The sequence below is a fragment of the Cervus canadensis genome, chromosome 11, assembly GCF_019320065.1.
Source record: "Cervus canadensis isolate Bull #8, Minnesota chromosome 11, ASM1932006v1, whole genome shotgun sequence".
Classification (NCBI taxonomy): domain Eukaryota; kingdom Metazoa; phylum Chordata; class Mammalia; order Artiodactyla; family Cervidae; genus Cervus; species Cervus canadensis.
Window position 1 is genome coordinate 1,940,515 of NC_057396.1, and position 17,261 is coordinate 1,957,775.

The 17,261-nt window shown below is 36.4% G+C and overlaps 1 protein-coding gene across 2 annotated transcripts; it reads left to right on the plus strand.

The window, feature by feature from the left end:
* Positions 1–5,656: 5,656 nt before the first annotated feature.
* On the plus strand, positions 5,657–17,197 carry CASP1 (caspase 1). 2 transcript variants are annotated; one of them, XM_043482070.1, is made up of 10 exons: positions 5,657–5,711; positions 6,293–6,559; positions 8,904–8,963; positions 11,567–11,682; positions 12,331–12,504; positions 12,941–13,175; positions 13,641–13,784; positions 16,020–16,129; positions 16,570–16,669; positions 17,098–17,197. In XM_043482070.1, the coding sequence occupies exons 1-9, from the start codon at positions 5,705–5,707 to the stop codon at positions 16,666–16,668; spliced, it is 1,212 nt and encodes a 403-aa protein (XP_043338005.1). In that variant the 5' UTR covers positions 5,657–5,704; the 3' UTR covers position 16,669; positions 17,098–17,197. The 2 variants fall into 2 exon arrangements, with proteins under 2 accessions (XP_043338005.1, XP_043338006.1); XM_043482071.1 differs by lacking the exon at positions 13,641–13,784.
* Positions 17,198–17,261: the final 64 nt, after the last annotated feature.

Below are 17,261 nucleotides of genomic sequence, written 5' to 3' on the forward strand. Positions count from 1 at the left end.
TAGTCTAAGGTGTATTAATCACAAGGTTTTAAAAATATAAAGAATAAGAGAAAGATAAACTGAGAGGGTAAATGGATTTTTAAGGGATAAAAATGGCACAACCAGAACATAAGCACAGGGATCTTCTGTCTTCTGTGTAGAAGCTTCTTGTGTTAGTTAGTTTTATTAAAATGATACTGTTGCAACAAATATGCTATCACAGGAGAATTTTGAAATCAATCTGCTTCCTTTAAAACACTGCTTACAACTGGACTGCTATATGAATTTAAGATGATTTTATATATTTAGAATGCTATGCATTACTATTATCTAGGTACATATCCTAGTTTCTAAATTGATCATCTCTAGAAATTATCCCCATGAATTATTTCCTTTCTGTCTACAAATCCTAATCCAACTGTTAATAATTCCATTTCCATCAGTATAGGAACCTCTTTCTTCTACCAGTTTTTTCTTTTTCTACTTTTGTGGAGCTTGATAGAGTATGTCCAGAAAAACAAGAAAAGAAAAAAATTTCTAGTCTTTTTTACAACAACTGATTTTAGTTTTTAAAATTCAATTTTTTGTGGCATAATTTATATAAAAATAAAGCATATCTCTTTTAAGGATACAATGTGATTATTAATGACAAATGTATATTATAGTATATAACACCATCCCAATCAAGATGCGAATCATTTCCATCCATCACCCTATAAAGCCAACTTATCCCTTTTGCACTCAATTTCTTCCACCTCCCCCTCAGGCAATCAGTGATTTGATTTATATTACAGCAAATTAGTTTTCTCTATTCTAGAATTTTATATAATTGAAATAATAGGTATGTATTATATTATATATGGGTTATTTTGGTTATAAAAATTTCATTCATGGTTCTGCATGTATCAGTAATTTATTATTTTTTTATTGTTGAGTAGTATACCAGTATTTGCATAAAATGCAATTTGTTTACTCAGACATGTTCCTAAAATGGGCATTTGAGGTATTTCCAGTTTTTTGAATCTTCCTTTTTGAGGCAACAGTGGATCCACGTTATGTGGGTCTCTACTTAGCTTTGGGGATCAATGGAATCATCAAATTGATTATGTCCTTAGAGTTCTACCTTCTCAAGCATATTGCCCAGCCATCCTTTTGTGGCTTGGATGCCACATCAACATGCTTCAGCTCAGTGATGTGTGTCCCTGGCTGGTGGAGAAACCCTTATGTTAAATCCTTAAGGTAACTGAGCAATGACTAAACAAATAAATACAAATGTGGACTAGAATAAATGTGCTTGCAATTTCTGCTTGCTGCTCTGCGACACATCTCCCTGGGGCAAGGAGCGCAAGAGGAGCGCAACCAGATTGAATAAGTAAGCAAAGTAGAAAAGATAAAAATTACCCTGAGGAAACCCTGGATTAAAATAAAATAATAAATAAAATAAATTTGATACAGTCTAGACTACAAGGAGCAAAACTGGTGCCCACATATTAAAAAGCAAGTTTGTTTTTAATTGTACAGAGCTTTAAAACAATAGTGATAAAGCTATTAATATTTACTTTAGATATTACATGCATGTGCACCTGCACACACAAACACACTGAACATTTTGGTAACTCTGGGTCTTTATTCTATTAAGATAATAAGATAATAATTCCAAACGTATTTTATTTAATTTTTTAATCTAATTTTATTTTATATTGTAGTATAGTTGATTTAAATGTTGCACTAGTTTCAGTATATGCATTAGTTATACATATACATATATCTGGGATTCCCTGGTGGCTCAAAAGGTAAAGAATCTGCCGAATCTGCTGGCAATGCCTAAGACCTGGGTTTGATCCCTGGGCTGGGAAGAATCCCTGGAAAAGGAGATGGCAACCCACTTGAGTATTCTTGGACTGCAAGAATACTTCCAATCCAAGGAGAATTCCATGGACAGAAGAGCCTGGGAAGCTACAGTCCATGCAGTAGCAAAGAGTCAGACACGACTGAGCAGCTTGCACACGCATGCACACACACACACACGTACATATAATAGCAGGCTCCTAATTTATCCTTGCACCTCATATTTTCCCTTTGATAAACAATAAGTTTGCTTTCCAAGCCTGTTTATGTTTTGAAATAAGTTTATTTATATCAGTTTTAGATCCCACATATCAGTTCAGTTCACTTCAGTTGCTCAGTCATGTCTGACTCTTTGTGACACCATGAGCTGCAGCACATCAGGTTTCCCTGTCCATCACCAACTCAGGGGGCTTATTCAAACTCATGTCCATTGAGTTGGTGATGCCATCTAACCATTTCATCCTCTGTCATTCCCTTCTCCTCCTGCCTTCAATCTTTCCCACCATCAGGATCTTTTCCAAGGGCACAGTTCTTTACATCAGGTGGCCAAATATTGGAGTTTCAGCTTCAGTATCAGTCCTTCCAATAAATATTCAAGACTGATTTCCTTTAGAATGGATTGATTGAACCTCCTTGCAGTCCAAGGGACTCACAGGAGTCTTCTCCAACCCCACAATTCAAAAGCATCAATTCTTCGGTGCTCAGCTTTCTTTATAGTGCAACTCTCACATCCACACATGACAACTGGAAAAATCATAGCTTTGACAAGACAGCCTTTGTTGGCAAACTAATGTCTCTACTTTTTAGTATGCTGTCTATGTTGGTCATAGATTTTCTTTCAAGGAGTAAGCGTCTTCTAGTTTCATGGCTGCAGTCACCATCTGCAGTGATTTGGGAGCCCAAAAAAATAAAGTCTCTCACTGTTTCCATTGTTCCCATCTATTTGCCATGAAGTGATGAGACTGGATGCCATGATCTTAGTTTTGTGAATATTGAGTTTTAAGCCAGCTTTTCACTCTCCTCTTTCACTTTCATCAGAGGCTCTTTAGTTATTCTTCACTTTCTGCCATAGGGGTGGTATCATCTGCATATCTGAGGTTATTGCTATTTCTCCTGGCAATCTTGATTCCAGCTTGTGCTTCATCCAGCCCAGAGTTTCTCATGATGTACTCTGCATATAAGTTAAATAAACAGAATGACAGTATACAGCCTTGATGTTCTCCTTTCCTGATTTGGAAACAGTCTTTTGTTCCATATCCAGTTAACTGTTGTTTCCTGACCTGCATACAAATTTCTCAGGAGGCAGGTCAAGCGGTCTGGTATTCCCATCTCTTTAAGAATTTTCCACAGTTCGCTGTGATCCATACGGTCAAAGTCATTGGCATAGTCAATAAAGCAGAAGTAGGTGTTTTTCTAGAACTCTATTGCTTTATCTATGATCCAACAAATGTTGGCAATATGATCTCTGGTTTCTCTGCCTTTTCTAAATCCAGCTTGAACATCTGGAAGCTCATGGTTCACGAACTGTTGAAGGCTGTCTTGGAGAATTTTGACCATTACTTTGCTAACATGTGAGATGAGTGCAATTGTGCAGTAGTTTGAACGTTCTTTGTCATTGCCTTTCTCTGGAATTGGAATGAAAACTGACCTTTTCCAGTCCTGTAGCATCTGTTGAGTTTCTCAAATTTGCTGGCATATTGAGGGCAGCACTTTAAAGTATTATCTTTTAGGATTTGAAATAGCTCAACTGGAACTCCATCTGCTCCACTAGTGTGGTTTGCAGTGATGCTTCCTAAGGTCCATTAAGGATTCCACATATAAGCAATATCATATCATATCTGTCTTTCTCTGTCTGATTTACTTTACTTAGTATGATAACCTCTAGGTCCATCCATGTTGCTGCAAATGTCATTATGTCATTCCTTTTATGCTTGAGTAATATTCCATGACTTTTGTACCACATTTTTATCCATTTCTTGTTTAGGTTATTTGCATGTCTTTATATGTATCACATCTTTATTCATCCTTTTTTTTTTTTTAAGGTTGTTTACATACCTTAGCTATTGTGAATAGTGCTGCAATGAACATTGGAGTGCATGTAACATTTTAAATTATGGTTTTCTCTGGATATATGCCCAGGACTGTGTGCCAAATCATATGGTAGTTCTAGTTTAAGTTTTTTAAGGAATCCCCATACTGTTCTCCATAGTGGTTGTACTTATTTACATTCCCTGAAAGTATTTTCAGTAAGTAAAGTGATAAGCATGAAGGCCTAATATCTGCACATTGTTACTAGCCCTTTTTTCATCAAATATATGTCAAATATACTGGCCACATTGAGTTTATTTCTGGGATAATTATTTGTACATGTGTTTACAAAAGCAATGACTTCTTGTGCCTTTCCAGACTCCCCTGTTTTCAGTATTAATGATTCTTCCAAAATTTATAACCTACTTCCCTAATTAATTTCTCCTCTTTAGTACTTACCATACCTAACATTCTGAACATCCTACTTACACATGTTGAGTTTCATGTCTGTCTTTTCATATTCAATGTGAGGACATAGGGGCAAGGGACCATTGTCTGTTTTGTCTCAACTCTGGTGGCTAGAACAGTTCTGATATGAAGGCCATCCATAAATATTTTCTAAATGAATGAATAAGTGAGATGTACAAAAGACAAAATTAAAAGGAAAACCTGCAGATAACTAAACTTGGCTATTTTTCTAGTGTGAAACACTTACATTAAGAAATAATAACACCACTTATTTTCTGCTTATCATGTGTCAGGAAATGTCCTATGAAGTTTCCACACTTTCATTCACTTAGTGCTCAAATCTGTGTAGGCATTTACTATTAATTAAAGTATCTTACAAATAAAGGAAATAAAGCATGAAAAAGTTCAATACCTTGCCCAGGAACAGAGAGTTAAAATGCTAAGTCTGAGATTCTGAGTGCAGAGCCTGTGTTTTTATCTCTACAGTGTTCCTCAAGACAGAGGCTTTTAAAAAGGAAGAATGTTACATTTGATTCCGGAGAAAAATATTTCCTTCCTAAAAGCAGAACATGTAGGGAATTCTTTTATTAGAACTTTTAGGAAGCTTCCTTCCTGAAAGCTCACAGGGACACATAGCTCCCAGGACATAATCCAGAGCCATGGAGTGGGGGGAATGGGTCATAGTAGTTCAACTTCTCCAAGGACTATATAATGAATGCCTGTGCAAAATGCCCATGTTCAAAACCTAATGCCCAAGCTGATGGCATTAGGAGGCAGGATCTTTAGATGTTGAATTGATCATGAGGGCAGAACCTTCATGGCAAGACCAATGCCCTTATGTCAGAGATCAGAGAGAGACACTTTGTCCTTTCTGCCATGTGAGGACGTGGTGAGAAGTTGTCAGTCTGCAACTGAAATGAGGATCCGCCACGATCCAACCATGCTGGCGCAGTGATCTTTTACTTCTAGCCTCTGGAAGTGGGAGAAATACATTTCTTTTGTTTATATGATATCCAGTCTGACTTTTTGCTACAGCAGCCTGAATGAATGAAGATACTAAAAGATGAGTTAGTTTTGCAGATTACACTTAATTATTGCATAAGTTTGATTGTATACATACTTCTTCTTTATATTCTTATTCTGTAAGCCTCATTTCCCGCCTACCCTGACCCGATTCAAACTGTGGTGAAGGAAACTTCCCAGGGATACCCTCCCTGATGTGATCTAAGTTGCAGTTATCTGATAATCTCTTCAGGACAGAAATAAATGCGTATACATAAATGCGCCATGGGTATTTCACAATGCGTGCACACCCTGTTGAAAAGGAAGGTGGAACAAGCTTTCAGTTTCATAACACACACCAAGGCTAGAAGGGGAAGCCATGGCCGGTGAGTTTTTTTTTACTGAAAACAGCTTCTTGAAAGAATGGTTTTGGAAGGGGCTGGCTTTTACAGAAGCCGTAATTAAGTTCTGTGAATGTGCAAAGAGGGAGTGCTTGTGCCAAGAGAGGTACGGGTGGGGCAAAGAAAAGGAAAGGGGTGCGGAACAGCAAGGGACAGAAAGGAATCAAACTTCACTGGCTGCTCTCTGGCTATCATTTTGCAATCTTAACTGAATTCTGACAGAGGGTGCAGAATTGGCACAGAATGGGTTCCAGCAGCTCTCCCCAAAGGAAATGGAAAATCACTGTTTTCATTATTTTATTATGCACAGTTGAATCAACATGAAGCATGTTAACATAGGATTTTCAGGTACGATCTTGGGGATAGTAAATCTCAGTCTTCAGGCCACTCCATCAGCACACGGATAATACTGGGGGAAGAATGAGGTGTGAGTGTCTTCAGGATTACCACACTGTGTGGGAAGGCACATTTTACTGATTAAATCTGAAAGAGGCTATTCTGAGTTGCTGAGAGGAAAGGAAAGTGAGGCTGTTTTTATGACTTGCGGCTTCTTTTGTTTCCAACAGACAAGGTTCTGAAAGAGAAGAGGAATCTGTTTGTTCATTCAGTGAGCAAGGGTACAATAAATGGCTTGCTGGATGAGCTATTAGGAAAAAGAGTGCTGAACCAGGAGGAGATGGAAAAAGTAAGAGATGAAAATGCTACAGCTGAGGATAAAGCCCGGTTTTTGATAGACATTGTTATTTGTAAAGGACGTCAGGCATGCCAAATCTGCATCAGCCACATTTGTAAAGAAGACTCCCACCTGGCAGGAATACTGGGGCTCACCTCAGGTAAGGGCCTGTGACTCAGACTGAGGTTCACGCAAGCCCTGTGTCATCAGGCCGAATATCTGACTTCTTCATTGGTCATGTTAGCTTGCAGACCACTTCTTACCTCTGGCTTCAGGTATTTCAATGATCATATTGCATGCCCCCTGTCTCTTTTCTTCTTTGTTCCTGTTTTTTGGCCTTAGGGTCTCTCTTTTGTTTAAAGCTTATTTCCTATCCTGAGTATGTTGTAGCTCATTTGTTGAAGTTCATGAGGACAATCTTGAAAAGTTTCATAGTGTATTCTCCAGTCATCCTTGCAAGGTACTTTATTGATTTATCTAGTAAGTTAGTTATAGTCTAAAGGTCCCTAGAAACCTCTGTGTAGTGACTTGACACAGGTTTAAAGTCTGTAATCAAATACTTTGTATAATGTCTCTCCAAAAGTTTGCTCTCCAGGAGGAATAAAACATATTTCAGGGAGAATGGAACACCCAGAGAATAAATTAATTGCTTACAGAAAAGTAGAGATTTTAAGTGGACTCTTGCTTTTAGTTGCCCCCTTGCATTTTCTTTCGAGTAGGATTGCGCACTCTACTGTGCACCATTCTGAGAGGCCCATCACCTCTCTTTCTGTCTCCTGAAGACTCAGTCCAGGCTCAGCCATCTGAGCTGCTTCTTCTATCTTTCCCTAGTTTCTCCACACAAAAAAGACTGGAGCTCTGATGGGCTTCCAGTTACTGGTTTCTTTTGTGCTTCTAAAATTCCCTGGAGCAGGGAAAATCTACCCACTGTATAGTCCATGGAGTTGCAAGGAGTTGGGCATGACTGAGCAACTTTCACTTTTGTGCTTCTAAAATCATTCAAAGAGAGTAGATGTTATTTGAAAACAAGAAATCATTTGTCCCTCAGGAACTGGGAGGAGCCTGTGCCCCTCTCAGTGACAGCAAATATTTTCTTTGTTGATTTTTTTTTGATACATTTTTTAGATTAACTCCCACCTCCAAGAATTAAAGACAATCAATAAAAATAAGGGTTTAGAATATCTATATAGTAGTCAAAATTTCTTCTTCTTTATCATATTTCTTTTAACTCACAGTCCTTAAACCCTAGAAGCACTTGTGCAACTCATTGTGATAACTCTAATTCCTGGAGTCTATTTCTCCAGTTGTTGGATAATACCTCCTCAGTCAAGGTTGTAATGGCTTTGCTTCCTCCTCAGCTATTTGCCAGTTGCTTCAGGACCCAAGTGTATGATAATTGGATATAATATTTAAATTTTCTCTAAGAGGACACACCTAAAAACATTTCTTGGCATATAAACTACTGCAATGACAAGGCCTCATGCAGAAAATGTTCTTGAATTTATTGATGGTTAATTTAGTCCTGCAGTTTAGATGGGAAAGGTGGGACAAACTATAGCCTACATCTTGGACTTGAAGTATTGTGGGATGTCCTAAGGCTTTCCTCCATTCACATGGCCCATATTTTGGCTACAGAAATTTTGTCTTCAATAGGTACTATGACTTGGAGTAGTATTGGTTCATGCTGATTCTAAAGTTTCTAGAACATGTTTCTCAGGTGGGTGTTGCTACATTGAGATATTTATAAAACCTTAAATAAAGTTAATTTCAATTCTTGTGCTTGAAATTGACAATCATAATGTCTAGTGACATCAGAGAATATATTAATAGATTTGATTGAGTAAGACAAGCGCAGATTACAGGTTGTGGTCAGGGCTCCGGTCATATGCATAATTGTATAAAACCCTTTGTGGGCTAGAGAGTAGGTTAGTGATTAAGAGGTCAGTATTGATAGTCAAGACATTTTTGTATTCAAATCCTGGCTGTGGCACCTTATTATTATATGACTTAGGAAATTTACTTAACACTTATTGGGGATAGGCCTCAATTTCATTCTCATTTTGTTGTGATTAATCTTGGCACAGTTAAGTGTCCAAACACAGAGGCCTTTTAGCGCTAGTTTTCTCCAAAGTCCAGGTCAACTCTGAATTAGACAACTTCACTTTGAATACACATTTGTTAGGCAGTACAGATCAGCTCAGAAGTCACCTTAAAATATATGTGATTCTATAGCTGATGCTGTTTCAATTTTATTTTCATAATAGAAAGTATAAGTCAAAGAAGTCACTTCCAGACACTTTTGTTCTACCACTACTTAAATTAAAAAGTCCAGTCATTCATGTGTAGATGCTTTTGTTTCCCAGTGATGAGTATGGCTCCAGGTGAATCACATCTTGTACAGGATTAAATCCTGTGAAAGGTATCTTTAGTAAGGAGTGTCCAACACACTGGGGTAAGAATCTTTAGAGCGTGTGACTATTTTAATGTCCTTTGTCTTTCCTCAGGTTCACAGTCTGGAAATTATCTTAGACAAGAATCCAAAGAATTGTTCCCTCCTTTTCCAGGTAATGGTATTCTCAAGGCATTGCCACCTTCCTTGGCATTAACTACAGATTAATGGGATGAACTCAGGGTGAGAGGACCATGGGTTTATTTACAGATTTATTCTATACATTTTTCTCTTAATCCATTCTGCTTTAGCAGGAGCTGTTCCTACAGCTTCACTATCATGTTTATACTAACAGTTCTGAATCTTTATTGCAAATCCTGAGTGCCACACTTTGCTGTTCAGTAATCTACTGAACTTGTGCATTCATCTCCTACAGACACTTTCAATCGTGTGAACTGAGATAGCTTGCCATGCCTCCCCCCCGTTGGCTCTCCTCAACTTTCCTCTGTCTTGATGAATGGTACCACTGTCACCCAGTTATTCAAGCCAGAAACCTGAAATTGTCTTAGACCATTTCTCCCTCACTTCCAACATTTAAGTGGCACCCAGATTTTATTTTTCTCTCACAAATTCAGATTGGCTTCTGCATTTCTACTTCTACTATTAGATGTCAGAGCCCCTATTCCAAGAGTGTTCCATAATTCTCCAGTCATAACTTTCACTATATTTTTCTTGTAATTTTAAAAATAAATGCATTCTTTTCCCTCATAACACTAAAAGCTTTATGAGGAAATTGGACATATGTTTTTTCTTATAGTTCACCTTTAATAGAATTTCACCAGTAAACCTGTAATATATATGTAACAAATATTTGTTAAGACTATTTCACTGAATAATTTGGGCAGAATCATTACTGTTTACTATGCCATTAGAAAATATTTGCATATGCCAATTGTGCTACAGACCCTGTTCTATGGACTATTTAGAAAGTAATGAATAAAACAAGCAAGATTTCTTCTTTTCTTAAAACTACTTGACTATATGAATAGTGAATGGATAGGCATTTAAGAAACTCCACCATCAAAATAAAGCCAGCCAAAAATTTGGGGATGGAAATGAAACTACACATATCTGTGTCAGTTGACATGATATGGGATATTGTAACAGAGACAAATGTTTATAATAGCTAGATAAGATAGAAATGTTTGTTCCAATTCAAGGAATTTCTAAAATGGGCATTTTTTTCTTTAGATTCAGCTTTCCTTCAGGTGGTAACTCAGATATCTAGGTCTCTTTCATGCTATGGCTCTGATATCTGCAGCATACAATGCCAAAATAATTGTTGTAATAACAATCAAATTAATGGCATTGGAAGGAATATGCAGGATCATTTGTAAGAGATTTTGTTAGGCTTGGCCTGGATGAATAACACAGTATATCAGTTTTCATCCCATTGTCTAGAACTTAGTTATATGGCCATACCTAATGACTAGACTTGTTAGCAATATAGATTAGCTCTGTGTTCAGGAAAAAGAATGAATTGTCTTGTTGAAGATTTAGCCAGTCTCAGCCACAAAATTTAAACACAGAACTTTTCATTCAACATAGCACTGAAGGTAGCACAAGGAATACCTAGGTCCCAGATGACAAGAAAATTCTTGTCATCTGGGACACTCATTATATAACCAAGTGCCATAAGAAAAATTAGCTCTAATATAGTCCAAATTTATTTATCTAATTTTTCTATTGTTCCTCAGACTCCTTTTTTTAAGAAATGCAATATTTTTTCCACATGATAATGATTTCTATAGTTTTTTTCCCAACTATATCCATTCTAATTATCTCTTACTTTCTCCACAGTTAACACACTTCATGCTACATTGGTTTACCTAACTGAATTCTACAAGTTCCTTGTCAAAATTTAATATAATTTTCTTGCTTGAACAGTTTAGTTTCTAAAATATCCCCCCCCACATCAGTAAAACATTTCTGTTTTGAAGCAAATATTATATTAATTTTTTTAGAAAATGTGCAACATTATTGGATGATGTTGAATTTGTGATCAAATAAACTCCCAAGTCTTAAGCCATTGTGAAAATTCTTCCTCATATATTTGTGCAATCAATATTTAGTGCTATGGATTCCTCTAGGTGTACACCTTGATTTATTACTCTATTTCATATTCATTTTTGTCCATGTATTCAGTATCTTCTTTTTCTCCCTATATGTACACACAGTAAAGAGAGTCCTAAAGGATATAGGACAAAGGCTTTTCCTTCCTACCTTCCTTCCTTCCTTGCAATCTCTAATGCCTACTCTCACAACTGTTAAGCAAACAAACAGCTAAAGAAATAGATACATAAACAAGAATTTTTAAATCATTGAAATGTATTCATTAAGGCCAACTTCAATTATCTAAGATTTCAATTAGTTGAAATATATTTATAGCTTAATTATTTTATCTAACACACTGTTTTCTCGGATTTTTATCATGCATAGCCTTGAAAAACTCCCTTTTGCTTTTTAATGAAAAGCATTTGTAAAATGCTAAGTCTAAGTGATAAAGGGATGTGATGTCTATATCACACCCTGGAAATTTCTGACTTGGAATATATTCCTTTAGCAGAGTTGCTTTCAATGGTGTAAGGAGTAACCCAGGGTCATCTTCTTAAGGATTAATTCCCTCCTCCACGGCTTCATGCACAGGTGACTCAAGGAGGTACACCAAATGAGATGCTCAGAAATGCCATTGTTCATAATGTTTCTTGTCTCTTGCAGCTCCTCAGGCAATACAGGATAACCCAGTTAAGCTTGCATCTTCAGGACCAGGAGGGAACCTCAAGCTTTGCCCCCCAGAAACAGCCCAAAGAATATGGAAAGAAAAATCAGGAGAGGTGCTATGCTTAGAACATAAGGATCTGGGTGAAAGACACACTGGAGAAAATTCTGAACTGCAGTGGTTCTTTCTTAGAGCTAATTTCCTTGAGAGGTTCTGGAAAACCATCCTGCTTCTTCCCTTACATAAAGAATTCCTATTTTCCCGATTTATGTAGAGATTTTCAAGTTTAGTCCAATCCCCTGAGAAAATAGTTATAATATTAAGAACAAAACAGCTAAAATAATAAAAACAGCTACTTACTAGGAGTCAGGCACTGTTCTGAGGATATTGCATATAATAACACCTTGAACCCTCAAAATAGCCCATTTTAGAGATCAGAAAACTGAGGCAACAGTTTTGAAATAATGTGTCTTAAGCAGTAAGTTAAGGAATTAGTTTTAAAACTGAGTCATTGTAGCTCTAATTATGCTCATTTCCCTCAGTCCTACCTCTCAAAAGTAATAAAAATCAAGTGCTCAGCTGCCATCTGGGCATTCGCAGATTTCATTCCACTCCTACAGTAGGACTCATTCTCCTCTCTTTATTTTTACCTATGGTTCAAGAGATTGGGTTTCTGTAAGGGGAGAGAAGCTATCTTAAATCCTCAAGATGGATATTTAATTAGAGAGAACAAGTCTATTTGTTCAACCTGCATTTCTTACAGATTTACCCAATAATGGAAAGGTCAAACCGCACACGTCTTGCCCTCATTATCTGCAACATAGAGTTTGAAAATCTTCCCAAAAGAGATGGAGCTGATGTTGATACCAGAAATATGAAGATGCTACTAGAAGGTCTGGGATACAATGTGGATGTGAAAGAAAATCTCACTGCTTTGGTAAATTTTTTCATAATGTAGAGACAATGGTAATAGCCTTTACCCTTAAAGAACGTTAGAAAGATTGGTTGTAGCACCAGAAACTTAATCTCTTGATAGTCTAAAATTCAAATTTGTTTTTGTAGGGTATTTCATGCTTCTATCCTAGAATCTTTTAGCAAGAGTTTGGTGAAACCTTTACCTGGAAAATGTTCTATTAATTCAATTATATGTCTGTTGCCACAAAAATAAATAAGTAATGCCCCTTACTCAGTACCAGAAATCCCTTAATTACAACCCATAACTCTTTTTCACCTTTCCATTAATTGAAAATTAAATTTTCCTTTTGTATTCCATTGATTTTCATATCATTCAGGAGTGTCTCTTTATTGGATTCCAAGCTGCCATGATAATCAATCACATAGTTCAACACCAGTGGTATTAATGTCTCTTCCAGGAAATGGCTTTAGAACTGAAGGCATTTGCTGCTCGCTCAGAGCACCGGACCTCTGATAGTACTTTTCTGGTACTCATGTCTCATGGAATTCGGGCTGGCATTTGTGGGAAGAAATACTCTGAAGAAGTCCCAGACGTATTAAAACTTGATGACATCTTTCAAATTTTGAACACCTGGAACTGCCCAACTTTGAAGGACAAACCCAAGGTGATCATTATCCAGGCCTGCCGTGGTGGTGAGTGCTCATTGCCATTAGAACATGGGACCCTGAAGTATTGATCTCATTATCTGTATGTGTCCAGTATTTTTCCATTCCTTTGAGTCTACTCTTTAATGTCAAAGAAAAGCTACAATCCTGTTTGGTGAAAGTAGATATTCTTTGACATTACAAACGGAATTATAGCTTCTGTGAATTACATGTGACTGTGACTTCTGTGACTGTGAATTCTGTGACTGCTTGGTAGATTTTTGTTCCTTTTTCAACTGAAATATCACTTTTAATCTTAATACTTTGATGTTGTTGGAATTAATTTGAGGGTTAGGAGGGACAAGAGTTCTTAAAATAGTTTTTGAGATGTATATGTGCATCTGTACCTGAATTAAAATTATTGACAAATTAGTAAATGGTTGAACAGATGTTGAGTGGAGAAAGTTTTCTTGGCTATTGGCAGTAACAAGAAACCAAATCTTGTCTTTTCAGAGAAGCAAGGGATGGTATGGGTAAACGATTCAGTAGCAGCTTCTGGAAATTGTTCCTTAGTGGCCCCAGAAGATTTTGAGGCTGATGCCATTAAGAAAGCCCACATAGAGAAGGATTTTATTGCTTTCTGCTCTTCAACACCAGGTAATGAGCATATGTACAAGACACCTCTATGAGCATTACCAATGCAGAAACTCACACCGATACATTAGAGTATGGATACCTGTGTTAAAATTTTCATGAGACTTTGGAAGACTAATTCAAGTCTTCCTCTCAGTTACATCTTCAATTCTCCTTATCCATGGAGACCAAATAAATATACATCTATTTTAGTAAACTTCCATGGTGCAAAATGATTTTTGTACTGTGAGGAATAGATAGATAGGTCCACATCTTGACATCACTTAACATTTCAATTTGCCTACACATGTATTTATAGAAGAGTATTTATAAAGGGGAGAGGCAGAAAAGAAAAGAAAGTATATTGAGTCCATATGGTAAAGGCATTTCAACCAGAAGTGTGGAGTTTATGAAACAGGAAAACAAACAAACAAAAAAAAACCAACTGAATGATTCTAAATCTAGATTTTGGATTATAAGTACTGCCAATTATATTCTGACTCTGTCACTTAGTGCTTTGTAAATTAGTTCCAGTTACTTAGCTTCTCTGGGCTTTCTTTGAATTCCTCACTAATATATGTGAATACAAATATCATTGTCATAAGGCTTAAAACATTTTAATAATAAATATGAAATGTTAAGTAAGCATGATGTAGAATAAAGCACACTTTAAATGATTGCCACTATTAATGATGTTTCTATGTTGTAGCTTAATTCAAGCTTTTACCTTGAGTTACTTTCCATATCCAGGTTTAAATAAAAGTCATCCACTATAGTTTGGAATTTCTTGGACATTAACATTCTCTTGATTACTTCCAGCCTTAAGGATTTGCCCCTGATCAAATAGTTTAACTTAACAGATTTTTTTCTATAATGAGGTTCCATCTCTCAGGAGACATGCTTTTGCATTGTGTTGACCATATCTTGATATAGAAATCAATTTTTTTCAAAAATGAAAACAATGACACTAGGGAAAGCCTCCATACATTTACAATTTGAGTGTATTTAACAGACTTTAATACTAGATGTAGCTATTAAAAAAAAAGTTGATTCCAGTATTCCACAGAGATTTACCTCTAGGTATTATAACCTTTATGGGCCCCCTGGCTTCTTGATAATCTATCTTGTTGATTTTTGTCTTGTTTTCTTTCACTTTCCTCATGCTCCTTCCAGATGATTTGTAGAAACTCCAGTTCAGTTGTCTTGAGATTCTATGAGTAAATCTAGCTTTATATCCTCTGGTATTAATTCCAATTACATTGTAGTACTCTTATGAAGAAAAGTGATTGGTCTCTAACTAATTTCACAAAAAACTTGAAGAGATATTGGCATGCAACTCTGTCCCACCTACTTCCTTTAATTGAAACCATCTTCATCAAGACAGCTGTAGTTTTAGATAGGATTTTAATCTATTACTAGTATGCATTTTATTACCATTTCTATTGGCTAAAATGTTTTGATACTTTTCCTATATATTCCTTTACATAATTTGAAAATGGCTTTATAACTTCTAAGTCCTACTATTTTGTATAACTATTATTTTTTAATATGTCTTTTCTATGAGAGTGTTTTGTCTTATGATCTTTCCCTCTTAAATCTTTTCTAGGTATGGACTTCTTTTCTGTTGGTACCATTTTCAAATTTAATGAGTAATTTCTTTGTCTAAATGCTTTATGATCAATATTATTTGATTTTTATTAAATCACAAGGTAGATAAATTTAAAGAAATATTATTAATATGATTTCCTTGTATAAACTGGGTACTACATTTGTATATTCTTCCAGATCCTTGCAATGCATTTATATCTAATATGCAAATGTATTTGGGGGGCAGAAATTATTACCCTACCTATTACAGTCAAGGCCTGCATTTCCGAGTGTATAATTAACTTAACTCAAGTCTGTCAGTGGCACTCTTGGGGTCCACACTCAGGTATTTGTTCCTCAAGGCCCAGTTATTCCCTTCCATCCCATCCTGACTTTCCTTCTCTACTATATTTATGGTTCTTTGAATTTCAAAGATTATGCTGCATAACATCTGTACCATATACAGCATTCTTCATATGGCTTTAAAAACTTTCAAGTATCTGAAAATATTCACACTGAATGTTGAATAGAGTCACTTAAAAATGGCATGCAGTCTGTAAGAAATAGCATAAACTCAACAGTCTGCTTTAGCTGGAACAGAAATCCTAGGACTCCATTTCTGTAGCCAAGTGAGAGACCTTGCATGAAATTTGAAATGTGTTTTCTTCATAGATAATGTTTCCTGGAGACATCCCATATTGGGCTCTCTTTTTATTATTAAACTCATCAAAAATTTTCAAGAATATGCCTGGTCCTGTGACCTGGAGGAAATTTTCCGAAAGGTAGGTGCTAGATACTTCTGAAATGCTACCTCCCTATCTGTTCTAACTGGCAACCTAAAAAGCAGCTCTGGACATGTTTTCTTCTAAAAAATGTCCTTCTTTTCAAATGAGTTTTGAGGTTTTCTTTGGTGAGTCAGCCAACCCAGAAGCCAGTTCCAAGCTATTATGATCTAGAAAACAAACCCTAGAAAAGAATAGACAAATGAATGAATAGACAAATGAGTAGACTCTAATTTGCTTGTGTTCAAAACTATTAGATTCAGTAGATTTTAAAAGCATGGTTAGTCCATCCCTAGACATGCATACTGCTGATTTGTATAGAGGCAAAACCTCTTTGTTTTAATCGTTTATTTTGCTACTATTTTTCCAACATAAGTGCAAATCCTTCCACTTGGGGTGGGGGGCGGGTGGGAAATCTGTAGAATTTATTTTCCTTTTAGGTTCGATTTTCATTTGAGCTGCCAGATGGTAAGGTACAGATGCCCACCACTGAAAGAGTGACTTTGACAAGATGTTTCTACCTCTTTCCAGGATATTAAAGTAAGTAAGCTGTAAGTACAGATGTATGTGTGGTAGGGATGGAGCAAAATTGGGGGACGAGTACTGAACTACCCTCCTAGTGAAGATCTCAAGGTCTAGTATAATAAACAGGGGATAACAAAAGGATAACGAAAGCCTTTCTGCTGGTTAGTACAGGGCACACTGCACTTCCCTCAAAGTTCTGCAGAGGTAGATGGCCATTTCTCAAGGTTAGCTGATAATAGACTGAGATTTGGCCAGAAGATGATGAAAGCTCAGTTTTAGACGTTCCTCCCCTTTGCGTCAGCAGGGCAATATTGAGACATAACACAGGCTCCTCATTCTTATGAGTGTGTGTAACCACTTGGTGGAGTCATTTTTATAACTTGCATTTCTTTTAGCAGAATTCTTTTTTGATGCTTGTTTTATTTTCTCTCCCTTTTCCATAGGAAGCCAGGAGTTCTGTCATTCTATAACTGTTTTGGAATCCTGTTGGCAGAAAACAGACATTTCTTTAAACATTTCAATAAATTTGAAATAGAAATGAAAGGTCATCAGTTTCTTTTTTACCACTCTGAGAAGGTAGGGAGGTGGAATTTGGAGCAAATAATGG